General features: G+C 58.1%; 6 protein-coding genes across 6 annotated transcripts; 2 read left to right on the top strand and 4 right to left on the bottom strand.

Moving 5' to 3' along the window:
- Window positions 1-1,107: 1,107 nt before the first annotated feature.
- J7T54_000415 (uncharacterized protein) lies at window positions 1,108-4,079 on the top strand (the record flags this gene model as incomplete). Its single annotated transcript, XM_051508700.1, has 4 exons — window positions 1,108-3,263; window positions 3,310-3,480; window positions 3,530-3,749; window positions 3,804-4,079. The coding sequence occupies 4 exons, from the start codon at window positions 1,108-1,110 to the stop codon at window positions 4,077-4,079; spliced, it is 2,823 nt and encodes a 940-aa protein (XP_051360173.1).
- A 589-nt stretch (window positions 4,080-4,668) lies between these two features.
- On the bottom strand, window positions 4,669-5,879 carry J7T54_000414 (TPR Domain containing protein; the record flags this gene model as incomplete). Its single annotated transcript, XM_051508699.1, has 3 exons — window positions 4,669-4,747; window positions 4,799-5,820; window positions 5,877-5,879. 3 exons carry the CDS (start codon window positions 5,877-5,879, stop codon window positions 4,669-4,671), a joined length of 1,104 nt encoding a protein of 367 aa, XP_051360172.1.
- A 357-nt stretch (window positions 5,880-6,236) lies between these two features.
- Window positions 6,237-7,733, bottom strand: J7T54_000413 (RING finger domain protein; the record flags this gene model as incomplete). The annotated part of the gene is made up of 1 exon (XM_051508698.1): window positions 6,237-7,733. The coding sequence occupies one exon, from the start codon at window positions 7,731-7,733 to the stop codon at window positions 6,237-6,239; it is 1,497 nt and encodes a 498-aa protein (XP_051360171.1).
- Window positions 7,734-8,177: 444 nt separating this feature from the next.
- On the bottom strand, window positions 8,178-9,975 carry J7T54_000412 (uncharacterized protein; the record flags this gene model as incomplete). Its single annotated transcript, XM_051508695.1, has 2 exons — window positions 8,178-9,726; window positions 9,773-9,975. 2 exons carry the CDS (start codon window positions 9,973-9,975, stop codon window positions 8,178-8,180), a joined length of 1,752 nt encoding a protein of 583 aa, XP_051360170.1.
- Window positions 9,976-12,086: 2,111 nt separating this feature from the next.
- On the bottom strand, window positions 12,087-12,878 carry J7T54_000411 (uncharacterized protein; the record flags this gene model as incomplete). The annotated part of the gene is made up of 2 exons (XM_051508694.1): window positions 12,087-12,698; window positions 12,867-12,878. The coding sequence occupies 2 exons, from the start codon at window positions 12,876-12,878 to the stop codon at window positions 12,087-12,089; spliced, it is 624 nt and encodes a 207-aa protein (XP_051360169.1).
- Window positions 12,879-13,532: 654 nt separating this feature from the next.
- J7T54_000410 (Galactokinase-like protein) lies at window positions 13,533-15,156 on the top strand (the record flags this gene model as incomplete). Its single annotated transcript, XM_051508693.1, has 2 exons — window positions 13,533-14,158; window positions 14,220-15,156. 2 exons carry the CDS (start codon window positions 13,533-13,535, stop codon window positions 15,154-15,156), a joined length of 1,563 nt encoding a protein of 520 aa, XP_051360168.1.
- Between the last annotated feature and the right edge of the window lie 592 nt (window positions 15,157-15,748).

Here is a 15,748-nt window from a genome sequence, read left to right as displayed (position 1 = left end):
GGGCAGGCGTCAAAGTCCTTGGCCATGGGCCAAGACTCTTGGAAGGCCGGCGATTGGACCAGACGGACGTGGGGCCGGAGGAGAAACACCTCGGAGGGCGATGATGTTGGGGTGGAGTCACTCGAGTGAGGCCCATCCGGAGGCTGAGTCCGGCCAAGAAGCGGACTGGCCCGAATCCTTTGTGAGATTTTTATTTTGAGACAATCGACATTGGCGCCGGTTTGAAAGCAATTGCCATTCTGTCCGCTTTCCCGCTGCCATGTTTGTCAGCAATTCCCGACAAGCTGAAATTATGTCGAGGCCGAGGCTATCGCGGCAAGCCGGGTCCGAGGCCGGACATGTCCAGTACGTAACAACAAGCGCACACATTTATTATCAGGGAAACCACTGCCGTGCAATTCTCGACGGCAACAGTTGTTCCAACTTCTTGAGACATGAGAGTTTGATGCCGATGCGGTGAGCCTACAGAAAGCGGTGTGGTGAATCACAAAGGCAGTCTCACGGCACCATGCAGCCCGCGCACCCTCTTACAATGCAGTCCGCCTTGATCAAGACCAACCACAGGAAGCGTTATGAGTCAACATGGCATATTTGTTGTTTCGCCCATATGCTTGCTCGGGACGCCTTATCGCCAAGCACCTAATGTCTCTACAAGAATAACTCACTTCGCGAGATTCATGCAGCCATCGCAATACGTACAAACAGAAGCGAGTCGGAGGATGGGAAGTGCTCTCCGGGCATTTGCTGGCAAGGCACTTGTTGGTTAGAGCTCTAGCTGTGATCTGATTCTGAGGAAAGAGTGAATGGCATCCAAATTTGGCAACCAATCGCTAAGATCCGCACCCCACAACATCCCTTATTAGGAAACGCGTTGTTCTGCCAACAAGGTGCATGAGGACCCTGAAAGTCACACCTGCTGCCTACCAAATTAATCAAATTCACGGCCAGGTGGTGCTCTTGCTTTTTTGTGCTCTTTCGAAATCAGGGGAAAGTGCACCCGCAGTCATTGAACAACAAATTGGAATTATTGCCGTCGTCGTCGTCGTGCTCATCCTCCTCCTCCTCTTCTCACCTTCACCTCCAAGATTCATTGTCAAAATCGCACTCATGGCACGCTCTCTCGACACGGTCCTCGTGGGCCTGCAATACGCTTACCCGGCCGCCGTGCTCCTCTACTTCACCGGGGCCACTTGTGCTGCTGTCTGCACTCTCGAGACGAATCGGGCCAAAAAAGGACCAGCAATCTGTCCATCAACACGACTGGCTGTTCTTTGGCTCCTTGCTGCTTTTGTGCTGGCCCACGCCGCTGTCGCAGCTCTCATCTTGACGGATTCTGCCGCCCAGCCGCAAGACTATGTTGTCGTCGGCCATCTTTCATGCGTTCTAGTGTTCTCGGTGCTGTTCATCAAACTTGCCGATAATTTGCATCCGGTCTGGTATCCTCACTGTGGTAGCTGGCTGCTTGGTCTCGCATTCGAGGCTACCATTCACAGCCTGCAGTTCAACATCCTTGACGTGCCCCAGCTCGTCTTGGCTGGCGCTCGATGCGCCATCCTGATTCTCTTGCTTGGCTTCACTCTTAAAACAGTCAAAGAGAAACACGCCGCTTCCGACGAGGAACGCCAGAGTCTGTTGAGCAAGCCCAATGGCGCTGTCGCAGGGGGTTCTACTCTCAATGGAGACAACGCCCAATACGGCTCCACGGCTCAGTACCATGACGAAAACAACGAAGAAGAAGAAGAGGACGACAAGGATGCGAACAATTGGGAGCGTTCCCAGACCAAGGCGCGGAAGGACATGAAGAAACGGCTCGAAGGTGGCAATTGGTTCCAGTTTGCCAAAGAGTTCGCCCTTTTTCTCCCATACATATGGCCATTCAGCCTGCCTAAGCTCCAATTGAGAGCCGCGCTCGTTCTTGCGTGTCTCCTGACATCCAACCTCTTCAACCTTCTGTTACCACGACAAGTTGCCGTGATCGTCGACTCCCTCAATGGAACAACTCATGCAAACCCTTGGGTTGCTGTCGCCGTCTACATTGCGTTGCGTTTCGCTTCTTCCGAATGCGGCATCAATCTACTGAACCAGTGGTTGTGGGTGCCTGTCAAGTACTACGCCAACGAGTCCCTGAGAAGGGCAGCATTCTCGCATATGATGTACCTTTCTGCTGACTTTCACGATTCCAAGAGTACACCAGACCTGACTTTGGCAATCAATGGCGGAAGTGCCGTTTCGTCGGTCATTGAGAGCGTCTTGATGCTTGCGTTGCCGATGTTGGTCGACCTGGGAGTGGCCGTGGTGTACTTGTCCTACACCTTTGGTTCATACGAAGGGCTGGCCACAGTTGCTACCAGTATCGTCTTCATCATGCTCGCAGGAGATCTTCTAGCTCGCACACAAAAGGCCAGCCGTACCCGCTTGCGTACAGTCTTCAAAGAGTCATCCATCCGGTGGCGCGGCTTCGAATCATGGACAACTGCGAGCACCTTCAATCAGATAGGGTACGAGAACAATCGACACGCCAACGCGGTCACCGAGAGATTTGTGGCGGAGAAGAAGTACATCATGCGCTGGAACTGTTTCATTGCCCTTCAGAGTATGGTCCTCCTGCTTGGCCTGGCGGTGAGTGCATACCTTGCTGTGGCCCGAATCCTTGCTGGGAAGGCTACGCCCGGTCAGTTCGCCATGCTTCTCAGCTACTGGGCTCAGCTCAGTAATCCCCTCAAGTTCTTCTCGAGCCTAGGCAAGGATATAAGCGACGATTTGGTGGAAGCCGAAATGCTGCTGCGTGTCATGCAGACTGAACCAACAGTCCAGAGCAAGAAGTCAGCACGCCCACTGCGATTTGAGGCGGGTGAGGTCGAATTCGACCACATCTCGTTCAGCTACGACCGGCAGAAGAGCGTCATCAACGACATCAGTCTCAAGGTCGAAAAAGGGACCACAGTCGCTTTGGTGGGATCAACTGGTGCCGGCAAGTCTACATTGCTCAAGCTCTTGGACCGCTTCTACGATGTCAGAGAGGGCAGCATCAGGATTGACGGACAGGACATCCGCGACGTTGAGCTATATAGCTTACGGGAGCGCATTGGCGTTGTCCCCCAGAGCCCGGTTCTGTTTGATGATACCATCATGAGCAATGTTCGATATGGCAGGATCACAGCCACGGATGAAGAAGTTCACGATGCGTGCCGGGCGGCCTGCATCCACGATAAGATTCTGGAGTTCAGTGACGGGTACGAAGCACAGGTTGGGGAGAAGGGCGTGTGAGTACACTTTGGCTCGTCCTATGCAGTCGCTAACATGGCTCAGGAAGCTCTCTGGCGGTGAGCTGCAACGTCTGGCCATTGCTCGTGCCATTTTGAAGCGACCCGACATTGTGCTGCTCGACGAGGCTACCAGTTCTGTAGACACCGACACCGAGCAGCAGATTCAAGCATCGTTCCAGACCCTATGCCGAAACCGAACCACCTTTGTCGTTGCGTGAGTGCCCCGAGCTTGCCGGTGAGCACAACTTGGCTGACCATTGCAGGCATCGCTTGTCCACAATCATGAATGCGGATCTCATCGTTGTTGTTGAGAAGGGCAAGATCATCGAGAAAGGTGACCACGAGTCTCTGGTTGCAGCTGGCGGACGATACGCCGATCTGTGGTCGAAGCAGGCCTTCCTCAAGCCTCACAAATACGTTGAAGTGAGCGATGCGCGGCAGACGGGCCCAGACCCCGAAACTACTACCCACCCCACCCCGGAGGTAAGGGTTGTAGCGGACGCTGAATGAGGTTGTAGTCTGACAGAATGATGCTAGGCACACCCTCTGAAGCCCCTGAACCCGGTCGCCCCTACGTTTACGCCAAAGTCGGTGTCGCAGATGCCACAGACCGGCGAGACGTTTGAAGACTCCGTGGTAGTGGACGATGGCGGCCGTTGGTCAGATGAGGTTGCGGAGGAGGAGAAGGGTCAATCGACCGCAGTCTCGAATGTGAATAAAGGAACAGTCAAGGGCAAGGAAGATGGGGCCGCCACTGGGCTGTCTCTGACAGGGCGGCCCGACGGGGAGGACAATGCGAGCGCTGACGCCTAGAAGTTTCCAGCCGAGGCAGCGACAATCAATTATCGAAAGCCACACTATTCTCGCCGCGTACAGTCACGTAGCGAGCCATCTGCTTCGCATGAGTCAGAGGCCACAGAGGAGGACGAAGGGGTGCTGAGTACAGTCGTGGAAAGGGACGAGGCTGGTGATTTAGTAAGGAAATGGAAATCTTGGTATCATTACTGAGCGACGCTTACTGTTGACAGATCAGCCAAGAACCTACTCCCAAGCGAACAGTGTCAGCCAGATCCCAGTTTCCCGGACGCCCTTCCACCGACAACTACGTACAGCCATCATCCAGTGCCTTGGACCGTGGTTCGCGCAGCCGTCGCGGCAGAGGCATACGGGCTCGTCGCGGCCGTGGCGTTGTTCGCTCTGCTTGAGAGAGGCTGTGAGTTATGATGGAGCATGGAATACGGCATGTTACGGCATTTTGGACGCGATGAACACACAGTGTATAATAAAGTTAGACTAGATGATATCGTCAGTGCAAACGAGAACCAAAAGATTTCTATCTTATTATACCAAGGCTACCAATATTGTCGACTCTTGCGTAGGTGAAGTAATTACATTGCTGCCCTCACTGCCCTGAGCCGGGGGGGTTGTTGCCGCGACCGCCCTGTCCACCAGCACCACCGCCGCCCATCATGTTGCGGGCCCTGAAGCAATATTAGTCGTGGTGTAGAAAGCAAACAAAGCTATTCACTTACATGTCGGCAATGTTGGGGTCGTTCATGAGGGCGCTCATGTCAGGCATGCCGCCACCGCCACCGCCACCGCCACCGCCACCGCCGCCGCCGCCGCCAAACTGCTCAGCCATCTGCCGCAGCTGCGGGTTGCTCATGAGGTTGTTCATCATGTCCGGGTTCGACATGAGGTTCTGGGCCATGCTGGCAAACATGGGGTTGGACATGATGGAGCTCAGATCGGGCATGCCACCACCGCCGGCGCCTCCACCACCAAGCATGGAGGCGAGCGAGCCGAGGTCAGGCATACCGCCGGCGCCAGCACCCCCCGTGGGAGGGGGTGAGCCAGGGCTCGAGCGTGGCAGATCGGCCTCTTCCGTCTCCATCTCCTCCACGCGGCGTTTGGCGGTCTCAAAGCCCTTCTTCATGGCGTCGCTGCCGCCATTGCTCTCAAACTCGATGCCCTTGCCGTAGGCCTCCATGGCGCCCTTGGCGTCGCCCAAGGCGAAGCGAGCGAGACCGAGGCGGGACCAGGCCTTCGTATAGGTCGGGTCGATGGCGACGGCGGACTCGGCGTCGGTGCGGGCGGAGGCGTGGTCCTTGGCGGCCGAGTGGGCGGCGGCGCGGTTGCTCAGGAAGATGGCGTTCCGGGGGTGAACGTTCAAAGCCTGGGTGTACAGGTCGACGGCGGACTTGTAGTCCTTTTGGGCCATGGCGGCGTTGCCCTTGCTCTTGAGGGACTCGGCCTCCTTCTTCTTGTCCTCGGTGAGCTCGGCGTCGGGGGCCGGCTGCTGGCCTGCTGCGGCACCGGGGGCATTCTGCTTGAGCTTCTCGTAGACGGAGTAGATCTGGAGGAGATTCTGGTTGCCGACGGCGGCGGCGGTCTGTGCGGGGTCGGACGGGTCAATGTTGAAGGATTCCTTGATAGATTCCACGGCGACCTCGATGGAGGCGTCGTTGTCGGAGGACAAGGTGCCGTCGGTGAGGGAGGTGGTGAGGAAGTCGCAGATGGCGAGCGCGAGGCGCTGCTGGGATGTCTGTGCAGGCTGTGGTGTTATGTCAGTATGCGTGCTCTGGCTGTCCGTGGTGCGACTGTGCTTACCATGTTGGCGGGTTGGGGGGGGGAGAGGGGGGATGAGGATGGGATGGAGAGAGTGAAGCTGGTGATGCCCCGCGATGGAGAAGAAAGCGGCGGTTGTGTAGAATATTCTGGGCGCAATTGTGGGGGAGCTCACTAACAACAGTACACGGGATTCGGGGCATGTCGTGTTAGCGTCGGCTGCGTACGAGGCCTCGGCGGCCTAACTTGGACATCGTCACCAAAGACAATTTTGTCTGAATAATCATGAAGCCCGTGGATTGATTAACGCTGTCAGGAGGGGCGATTGTTTGTGTTTCATCATTATAATACTAGCCATCCATCCCCCTTACAAGCGAACCCCCTCGCAAGCGTGTGAATGCATCAAGGCGACCCCCTTCTTGATCGGTCCACGTTCTTGACCCTCCGTTTGTTCATGGCCGCGACCTTGCGTGACTTGGCGTATACTCTCACGGCATCCTTGACGACTACGTATATGCATCCTCCCACCAAGCTTCGGCCCCATTGTTGCTGGAGCATGCCTGTCCTCTTGACCGTGAAGCCCCTCCACGTGCGCTCCATGAAGCTCGTTGTCCATGACCGGGGAAGAATGGCGCGCAACGCCTCCCCCATGACGAAGCAGACGCCCGGGAGGAGCAGAGCACTGACCACTGCATTCGAGGCCAAGGACAGTAGCTGACCGATTCCGCCACGCGCAGGAGGAGCGGGTGGCGCCTCGTGATTTCCAGGCCGTTCTTGTTGCGCCTCGTTGACGGGCTCGTTGTGATGTTGGTCGTCCCCTTGCTCTTCAACCGCCTGCTCGCCATCCGCCCGCTCTTCGCGTACTTGCACCGTTGGCGCGTTGCCGTCCTCACCGCCAAAGCCAATGTCCAGCTCTACCACGTATTCAGCCACCTCCACATCCCCTCCATCCTGCTCGGCCTCGGCTTCTCCGCCTTCACGTCCAGCTTGGACATTGGCGTCGTTCCCGTTGCCCCCGTCCTCTGGGTCCAATGCGTCAATCAGCTGCTGAAGGAAGCCCAACACACCGCCTCCCTCTGCCTGCCTTCTCTCCCGTTGCCTGTTGTTACCATTTCTTTCGCCGCGTTCCTCTAGTGGCGGCAGACCTTGAATCTGCCTGTGAAGCTTGAGCTCGTAGGGGAAGACGAACTCGCGCCATAGCGAGTAGTAGATGCCCCGGATTTGAGGGAACATGGCGATAGCCAGCTGCGGCGAGGGAGGCCAGCTGAAAAAGTTCTTGGTGTGCGCCGCGTGCCACGTACCGTACAGGGAGGCCAGCGGGAAGAAAAGCTTATTGGCCAGGGACGGTAGCAGCTGGCTGACCAGTAGCACGGGCGCAATGTTCATGAGCACGACGGCGTTACCGACCCTCCTCAGATAGTGGCCCTGTGGTCTCCTCCCATCCAAGATCATATTCGGCCCGAGCAGGAACTTTGTGAGCTCTTCGCGGCCCGCAAACGCCCAGAAGGCCATGGCACCGTACACCTGCGCGCCAACCTGCACCCCCAAGCTCAGCCCGGTGAACAGCACCACCGGGCTCGCCCTTGTGAATGCCCGTTCCAGTTTGTCCGAGATGCTGACGATGGGATCCCACGGCCCCTCGAGTTCGATGCGCGCCTGGCATATCGGGCAGCGAAGCGGCTTGTTGTTGCGTTCGCAGTCGAGCACCCACGAGTAGATGCAGTCATGGTGGGCTTCGAGCGTGCAGGGGCAGGGCGACACCCAGTCGTTGGGGTCGTCGGCGGGTTCTTGGTCCATCTGGCAGACAAAGCAGCGGGGAGGCGCCTCGGTGGGCATGCTGGGCGCGCTGCCGGATGCGTTGTCGGGGAGGGACTGTAGCGAGGCAGGCGAGGAGGCCATGGTGATGCGGCTGGGGGCCAATGGGCCTATCGCATGGTACGTGGGCTTGGGCTTGAATATGAGGTGCAAGCGAGAAGCAGCTCTGGAGCAATGTCTCGCATGTAGTGAGGTGATGCAGATGTTGATGTCAGGCGAGCAATCAGTCTGGGTGAGACTCGGATCGGCACATGTCATGTAGGTAATGTAATGTCATGGAGTCACGACCATTTGGGGCTAGCCTCATTCGGGCACCGTATTTGGGGGCTTGCGCCTCCACAATTACTATGGTATATGTAAGCGTCGAGCCCGAGGCGCGACCCACCCCGACACGCCTCTCTTCAGCACTCAGCATTCAATGACAGAACTTTCAAGGAATCGCACATTCGAAACTTGGTCTCTGTACTCGCTTTCTTGGGAGAAGCAAGCAAAGCGATCCATTCAGCCGCCGCACTACCCCCTAACTATCTAGAACACTACACCCTTCGTCTGCATTGTGTCACTCGAGAACTTGATGTTCTTGATCATAAAGATGCTCGCGACCATCAGCACAGACACGCCCAGCCCAGCCGCGAGCATCCTGGCCTGCGCATACCCGTACGCCTCCTGGATCGCCGCGCGCTCAGGGGTCCCGACCGCATAGGACAGCTGCACCCCCAGATTGGTGTAAATCTCCACGACATCGGGCAGCGCGGATTCGGGCAGGTTGCGGAGCAAGGCCTTATAGAATGTGTTTGTCCAGATCGTACCCGACACCGTGCGCCCGATGGCACCGCCCATCGATCCGGACACGTACAGCATGGCGAGCACGGCGGCCACGTGCTGGTGGTCCACCGAGGCGAGCACCGCGAGCTGCACAAGCAGGATAAAGACGCTCCCGCCCATGGAGATGAAGATCTCGCACATGACAATGTAGCCAATGTGCTGGTTCGGACGACGAAAGTGGATCATGAGACCCAGGCCGAGCATGTACAGCGGCGTCGTCACGTAGAACAGCCACTTGAAGCGGCCTGTCCGGCGGACGCCGTAGCCCACGATGAAGAGCAGCACACCCGAGACCACCTGGAATGTACTGTTCACGTACCCGGCCTCCGCCACGCTGAGGTTGCTCACGACCTGCAGGAAGGACGTGAAGTAGCTATTCCAGCAGTAGTACGAAACCTGGTAGATGGCGTCGAAGAGACAGGCACCAATGACCGTTCGGTCGAGCAGGAACTTGCCCCTCATAAAGGGCGAGGGCGCGAGGTACACCTCGTAGAGCCCGAAGGACACGAGGAGGACAAAGCCGACGACGATCATGGCGATGATGTAGTCCTGCTCCCACCCCTTGGGTGCTGACGTTGCCAGTGTGAACGGGAGGAGGAAGATGGTGAGACCTGCGCCAAAGAGGACGACACCCGGCACGTCAAAGTCCCTGAGACCCTGCCAGAAGCGCTGTGGCATCGGGGTGGTCGACTTCTCGCGCACAAACCGACCCTGTCGCTCCGCTTTCCGAAGGTTGAGGACGAGCATCACAAACAGCGGCATGCAGACAAAAGGCACGATAATGGCAAAGGACCCAAAGCCCCATTGCCAGCTCACGTCCTGCAGATATCCCTCGGCCGCCTTTGACCCGGCAAAAGCCGTGATCATGTAAGGAGACGACGTGAACGCAAAGGCGATGCCTCGGTTCCTCAGAGTGGTCAGGTCCGCCGCCATGACGGCCACGACGTAGATGATGCCCGAGAAGCCAATGGCGTAGAAGACCTGGGCGGCGCAAAAGGTGGCCAGGTTGTCGGACGCGGCCATGAGGATGACGCCCAGGGTGGCCGACACAACCATGAGGAGGAAGCCCTCGGCGCGGCCCCACACGTCGAGTAGCTTGGCCATGGGGATGTAGACGGCGGCCGAGATGGCGCTCGATACGACGCCGATCACGGTGAGGAGGGAGTGGGCCTGGAAGTCGGACGTGACATAGGGCGTGAGGCTGATGAGGACGGCGCCGCGAAAGCCGTTGACGAGGAAGATGAGCCAGATGCTGGTCGCGTTAGTTGGCCGGCAGACATGCCATTGAAGGGACGTACTTGATGAGCAGGGCGATCAGCCATCCCTTGGACCAGGACAGGGTGACAGCCTCGATCTTCTGGACACCGAGCTGGGCATCCTGGCTGGGGACCGCATCGTCGTGCGTCTTATCGAGGTCATCCACAACCGCAGCATTCTTCTCGGTGTTTGTTCCAGGCGCCACCGCAGCGGGTGTCGCCTCAATGTCAGAGTTGCCCGACATGATGGTCTCGGGGAGAGAAGGAGTTGCAGATGCAATTTCATGAGTGCAGACGCGGGACCATCAGCTTCTTAAGCGAAGCCATGAGGGGTTCCATCGCGGACATGGCCCCATATTCATGCAATCTTGAGTAAAACTCTGTTCGCTTCGCTTAGGATCTCGCGATACCGGAGGCGGGCATGCGGGATCTAATCTTATCAGATGGGTTTTGCGCCGGACTGGGGATCGGGCTATATGCTTGGCAGTGGGTCGGACAATGAGCCGCCAGGATATTGGTCCTGTTTACGGTCGAGGTGGAGAGGTTCTGGCGTGCTCGGCAGCAGAAGACGATGGGATTGGCAGTTGACGAGCTCGTGGGCTAGTCGAGCGGACGTCCGACTTTGTCCGGCCCTTGGCTGATTGATTAGATCGTGAACTCAGGTGGAGAGTAAACTCTGACCCTGGCTCAACGCAGACTTTTCAGCAGTTCGGGGAACACACTTAAGAGGCTCCTTCTGTTGTGGATCCATGAACGGCCGACAACCATGCCAACCCGTCTTGGACGATCATTCACGATATGTCCCTAACCAGTTGGCTCAACTGAGTTCGAGGAAGGTGGTATTGGGATACCGAACCGACGGGCTGCGAGAGGGAACGAACTAGCTAGGTGAACAAGTCTGGGACCCAAGAACATTGCGAGGCTATCTACCGTAAGTGAGAAGCTCAAACCACACGGCTTCCTTGAGATTTGTAAGTTCCAGTGCCCAAGTGAACCACCATACACGTGTACAGGCCATAAGCCGGCCGACTTATAGTCAACACGCCAGGCCGTGCTTGATCTCTCTTCAAAAGTCGATTTCCATGCCTAGCAGGACCTGCTGCGAATTGTCGAAATCGAAGACTGAGTCTGGCTCTTTCTTCCCTCGCTGGCAGACGAGCACCACACCACCAGACGTGTGCGTGTGGTGGCACAACATTCCACCGTGCCAACACGCCACCCCACGTCGACCTACATGCAATCCAACGCAGGCGAACCATCAGGATACTGGTGAGCCAGTATGAGCAAGGTCCCCCTTGATCCCCTCGTTGCTATGTATATCGACTTGTCACAACTCCTCTGTGCATTTGGCAGAGCCCATAGGTCGAGACCGATCCCCGGGTACGATCCACGACGACGACCAGACCAGCACGTGGCGAGCACCCTCTTTTTGTGGTACGATAGCTTCACGCAAATATCGATTCGCCCCATTGTTGTTATATTTATCATTCTCAATATCAGTCTGTGTCGCGTATAGACTCCTTTCCAACCAAACACATGTAGACCCCTTCCCAATCACCAACCAAACACCATCCAACTATGCAAATCGTCGTTCGTCGTCTCTTCGTCTCATTGCGCGCGTCTCACGCCGCTGTTCAAGCACCGAGTGCAAGCGTATAGCTTATTTGTTCTGAGAATCAGTGTTAGCAAGAGTTGCCGCCATGAGGGAGTAACTAGAGTCAATCCTTACGGGGCAATTGGCGCAAGTGCAGCTGGAGCCACAGTTGCAGGAGCCAGAAGAGGAGCAGCCGCAGTCACCCATAATGTCGGTTTATAAAAGCTGGTGGAAGTTGTTGTGTGTGTGTGTGTGTGTGTGTGGTCTCTTGTGTTTGCGAGTTGTTGGTAGCAGAAGCAAACTCTGAAGAAGCCGCATGGACGTCTGCCTTTATACCCTTTCGCTACGAACCCCTCCATCTCAGGCAGGGACTGCACGCGGGGCTTTGGGTGATGTGGCGATGACGATGCTCCATAAATCTTATCGCCCCTCTGGCCAACGGCAAAAGGCCCGCGACAATAGGCGAATGTCGCGCAGCTCCAAGTGGTGTAGCGTCTTTGAACTTTGATTGCGGGAGCGAATCAGCTGCGTGCGCTTTTTGTGCGTGGAATTGTAGCGGCGGGGGGGGCGGCGGTCACTGTCGCACCTAGATTACCTAGTTCGGCAGGCGATTCTCGCGCAAGCCAGCGCCTGGACCGTCGTCATGCGCTGTTTGTGCCGTGGCGAGATTATCACGTTTTGGCGTTACAATAAACAGAATATCGATCACTAGGTACGTCATATGGGTGGCTAGCAAACGATCGCCAGTGGGTTTCCCCTCGCTCATTCCATCTTGTCCCTGCGGTGCGAATCCTCCAGCGACGGCCATGCGTCCATGGGCAACATGAGTGGCGTCTTGAGCGGCTCCTGCGGCCCCTGCGTCTCCTCCTCCTCACCATGACCCTCACTCTCCCCACGTCCCTCCTCGACAATGGTGACTGCGAACCGCGACACAATGACCGGTCGTGGCACCTGTCCGCCAATGGCGTAGCCCAGCTCGCTGTGCGCCAGGCCCAACGCCTCTCTCAGAAAGCCGTTGACGACAAACGTGTTGCCCGAGTCGTCTCCGTCGGTATAGACCCCTGCCGTGTGCTCGCGACTTCGCACGTAGCCCGTGGCGGCCCAGATAAAGGTGCGCGACGCGGTGCGCGCCGTGTGCCGCAGGAGCCAGACGAGGTAGGTAGTCACCACATCACACAGCGGCCGCGGGACGCCAAAGACTTGGAGGATGATGACGACGGATCGCTTCATCCGCAGCTCGACGGGCGACACGGTCTCGATGGTGAGTAGGTACAGGCTCTGCTTCGGGTCGACCTCGCATCGGTAGAGGTAGGCTGTGTTCCTCCGCATGGTATAGTGCGTGCCGGCGCCCTTGTCGTCGAGCCAGTACAGGCCCTAGCTGAACTGCTCGTGTCCAAAGAAGGGGTTGCACGTCGTTTCGTAGGACGAGGGCTCGAAGGCGGCGGGTGGGCGCGTAGGGCAGAGGAGAGGCCCGGCGATGTATCGGGGGTCGTCGTGCAGGGACATTGTGATGTACAGGTTGCCGGGCATCATTTCGCGGACGTAGTACGCCATTTGGGCAGTTGAGCGTCGAGTGACTGTGTGAGAACGGAGAATTCTACTTCGGGTGAGGTTAAAATCCCATCGTTCCTATACCTCACGCTCACGGCAGGGGTGAATCGTAGCTGAGGCGCAGGGCAAGGCAGGCATTCTGCTGCTCTCCTCAGCCGCCTAGCTCCAGTCATTTTCACATCTGAGTGGATCGCCTGTTTGCCCTGGCTAACGTAAGTATCCCGCCGCTACTCTTCATAGCATGCCGGATTGTCCGTCCCTCGGGCGGAAAACTCGGTGGCCAGTACCCCGGATTGACAGGAGAGAAAAAGTATGCGTCCCCGCCGCAAGCCTGGAAGCTCGCCATGCGCAGAAGCGCGAGAGGTATTTTACGTGCGCAGCTAAAAGTCGTGGTCAGGTCGCGCGTCTTGACTCCCTAATTTTTTTTATTTTATTTTTTTGACACTCGCCCTCCTCCTCCTCCTCGCTCTCGCAGTTCTCTTCTTGTGCATTCTGTCGTGATAGCTTCACGAATCTACGTCATCAGACCCTGGACAGAGACTGAACCCACCACTGCGGGGTACTGATACTACTGTCTGCGACCCCAAACTGCTTTCCCCCGAATATCACGAGTTTCGTCCAGTACTAGCAATTCGTCCAGCAGCAACATCCACCAACATGGCCGTCCCAACCGCCAATGCCCTCGCCGACATGTACCCCGAGGCCGCCCTCGCCGAGCAGGCGCCTCGGTGGAACACGCTCCTCGAGTCGTTCTCGTCGGCCTTTGGCCACAAGCCGTCCTTTGTCGCGCGCTCGCCCGGGCGGGTGAACATCATCGGCGAGCACATTGACTACTCACTCTACTCGGTGCTGCCCATGGCCATCGAGGCGGACGCGCTACTCGCCGCCTCGTCATCGCCGGCCCAGAAGGACGGCGTCTTCCAGATCAAGATCCGGAACGTCCAGGACGCCAAGTTCCCGGGGCAGACGTTCGAGGTCGACGCGCGGGGGGACGTGCCGATTGACTCGACCAAGTTTGAGTGGACCAACTACTTCAAGAGCGGCCTGCGGGGCGCGCTGGAGCTGCTGCGGAAGAAGAAGGGCGCCGACTTTGCGCCCGTGGACATGGAGATTGTCATGAACGGCTCGGTGCCGGTGGGTGGTGGCCTGAGCTCGAGCGCGGCGTTTGTGAGCGCGAGTGCGCTGGCGGTCATGGTCGCCAACGGCGAGACGGCCGTGGACAAGACGGAGCTGACCGAGGTGGCCATTGTCAGCGAGCGCGCGGTGGGCGTCAACTCGGGCGGGTGAGTTTCTGCCTTTATACTTTGCCAAAGAGCTTCAATCTGACACCCCCTCCCCCCGCAGCATGGACCAGGCCGCCTCGGTCCTCTCCGAGCAGGGCGCCGCCCTCTTTGTCGAGTTCAGCCCCAAGCTCAAGGCACGGCCGATCCATTTCCCCCCGACGCACCCGGAGCTCTGCTTTGTCATTGCGCAGTCGTTTGTCACGTCCAACAAGCACGTCACGGGGCCCATCCACTACAACCTGCGCGTCGTCGAGTGCAGCATGGCCGCGGCGTACCTCCACGCGGTCCTCAACCCGCCGGGCACGCCGCTGCCCACCGACGCGGGGCCTCTGGGCGTCAGCCTGCAGGGTTTCCACGAGACCTACTTCTACCACCAGGGCGGCGACGCGAGCGCGGCCCGGAGCGTCACCAAGGAGGAGGAGCTGGCGAGGCTGCTCCAGCTGGTCAAGGACACGCTCACCCAGGAGGACGGCTACACGCGCGAGGAGATTGCGTCGACGCTGGGCGTCTCGGTCGCCGAGCTCGAGGCGCGCTTCACGTCCACGTTCCCCGTCCGCGCGGACCGGTTCAAGCTCCGCCAGCGCGCGCTGCACGTCTTCTCCGAGGCGTTGCGGGTGCTGCAGTTCCTGACGCTGCTGGAGCGGCCGGTGCACACGGGGGCGACGGACACGACGGCCTTCAACACGCAGCTGGGCGACCTGATGAACGCGACGCAGGACTCGTGCCGGGAGCTGTACGAGTGCAGCTGCGACGAGATTGACGCCATCTGCCGCGTCGCCCGGGCGGCGGGCGCGTACGGCTCGCGCCTGACGGGGGCGGGCTGGGGCGGATGCAGCGTGCACCTTGTGCCGGCGGACAAGGTCGAGGCGGTGCAGGCGGCGCTGGAGCGCGAGTACTATGGGCAGATGGACCTCACCGAGGAGCAGAAGACGCAGGCGGTGGTTGTGAGTCGGCCCGGGCACGGAAGTGCCATCTACAAGGCCGAGGGCGTGGTATAGGGCTGTAATTGAAGCAAGTAATCATGAGTAACACGGGCCTGTCACGGAATTGCTGTAATTGAGTTTGACGCTATTGTTGTGTAAGCGGTTGTGTCAGCGGTTGATGGCCACTGTGCCGTGCCGGGGTAGCACTAAAATGTGTAAAAAGTACTACCTAATCAAGTAATGACAGGCCCCCACGTCTTGCGTGTTGAAGATGCGGTCGGCCAAGGACTGGACTAGGGGAGTCGGGGTATACTTGTATGGGTGCAATCCGTGGATGACAGCTGGCGGATTGAGCCGAGTCCTCACGGGCCAGACTACTCGCATGTCAGACTACTACATATATGAGAGCCCAGCGCAGGATCACCGTCGCCGCCGACAAGCAGACTCGCAAGTTCGTCAACTCCTCGACAGCCTCGACCCTATAGCACCATATGCTGACAGGTGCCACTGACAAATGGAGAGCCACTAACGCTGCGTGGCGCGATCCAGCCTGCAGATCGTCCCCGGGCAGGCAGGAGGCTAGAGATAAGGCGGCGAGACCCTCAACTGCTTGAGGACGTACACGTAGGTTTGAGGCAGTGAGGTCTGTGATCAATGGCCATGCCTG

Source organism: Emericellopsis cladophorae (genome assembly GCF_022114955.1).
Source record: "Emericellopsis cladophorae strain MUM 19.33 chromosome Unknown NODE_48_length_181081_cov_114_058711, whole genome shotgun sequence".
In the NCBI taxonomy this organism is placed as follows: Eukaryota; Fungi; Ascomycota; class Sordariomycetes; order Hypocreales; family Bionectriaceae; genus Emericellopsis; species Emericellopsis cladophorae.
Note: the sequence above shows the minus strand (reverse complement) of the source record. Positions and strands in the feature narration are given on the sequence as shown.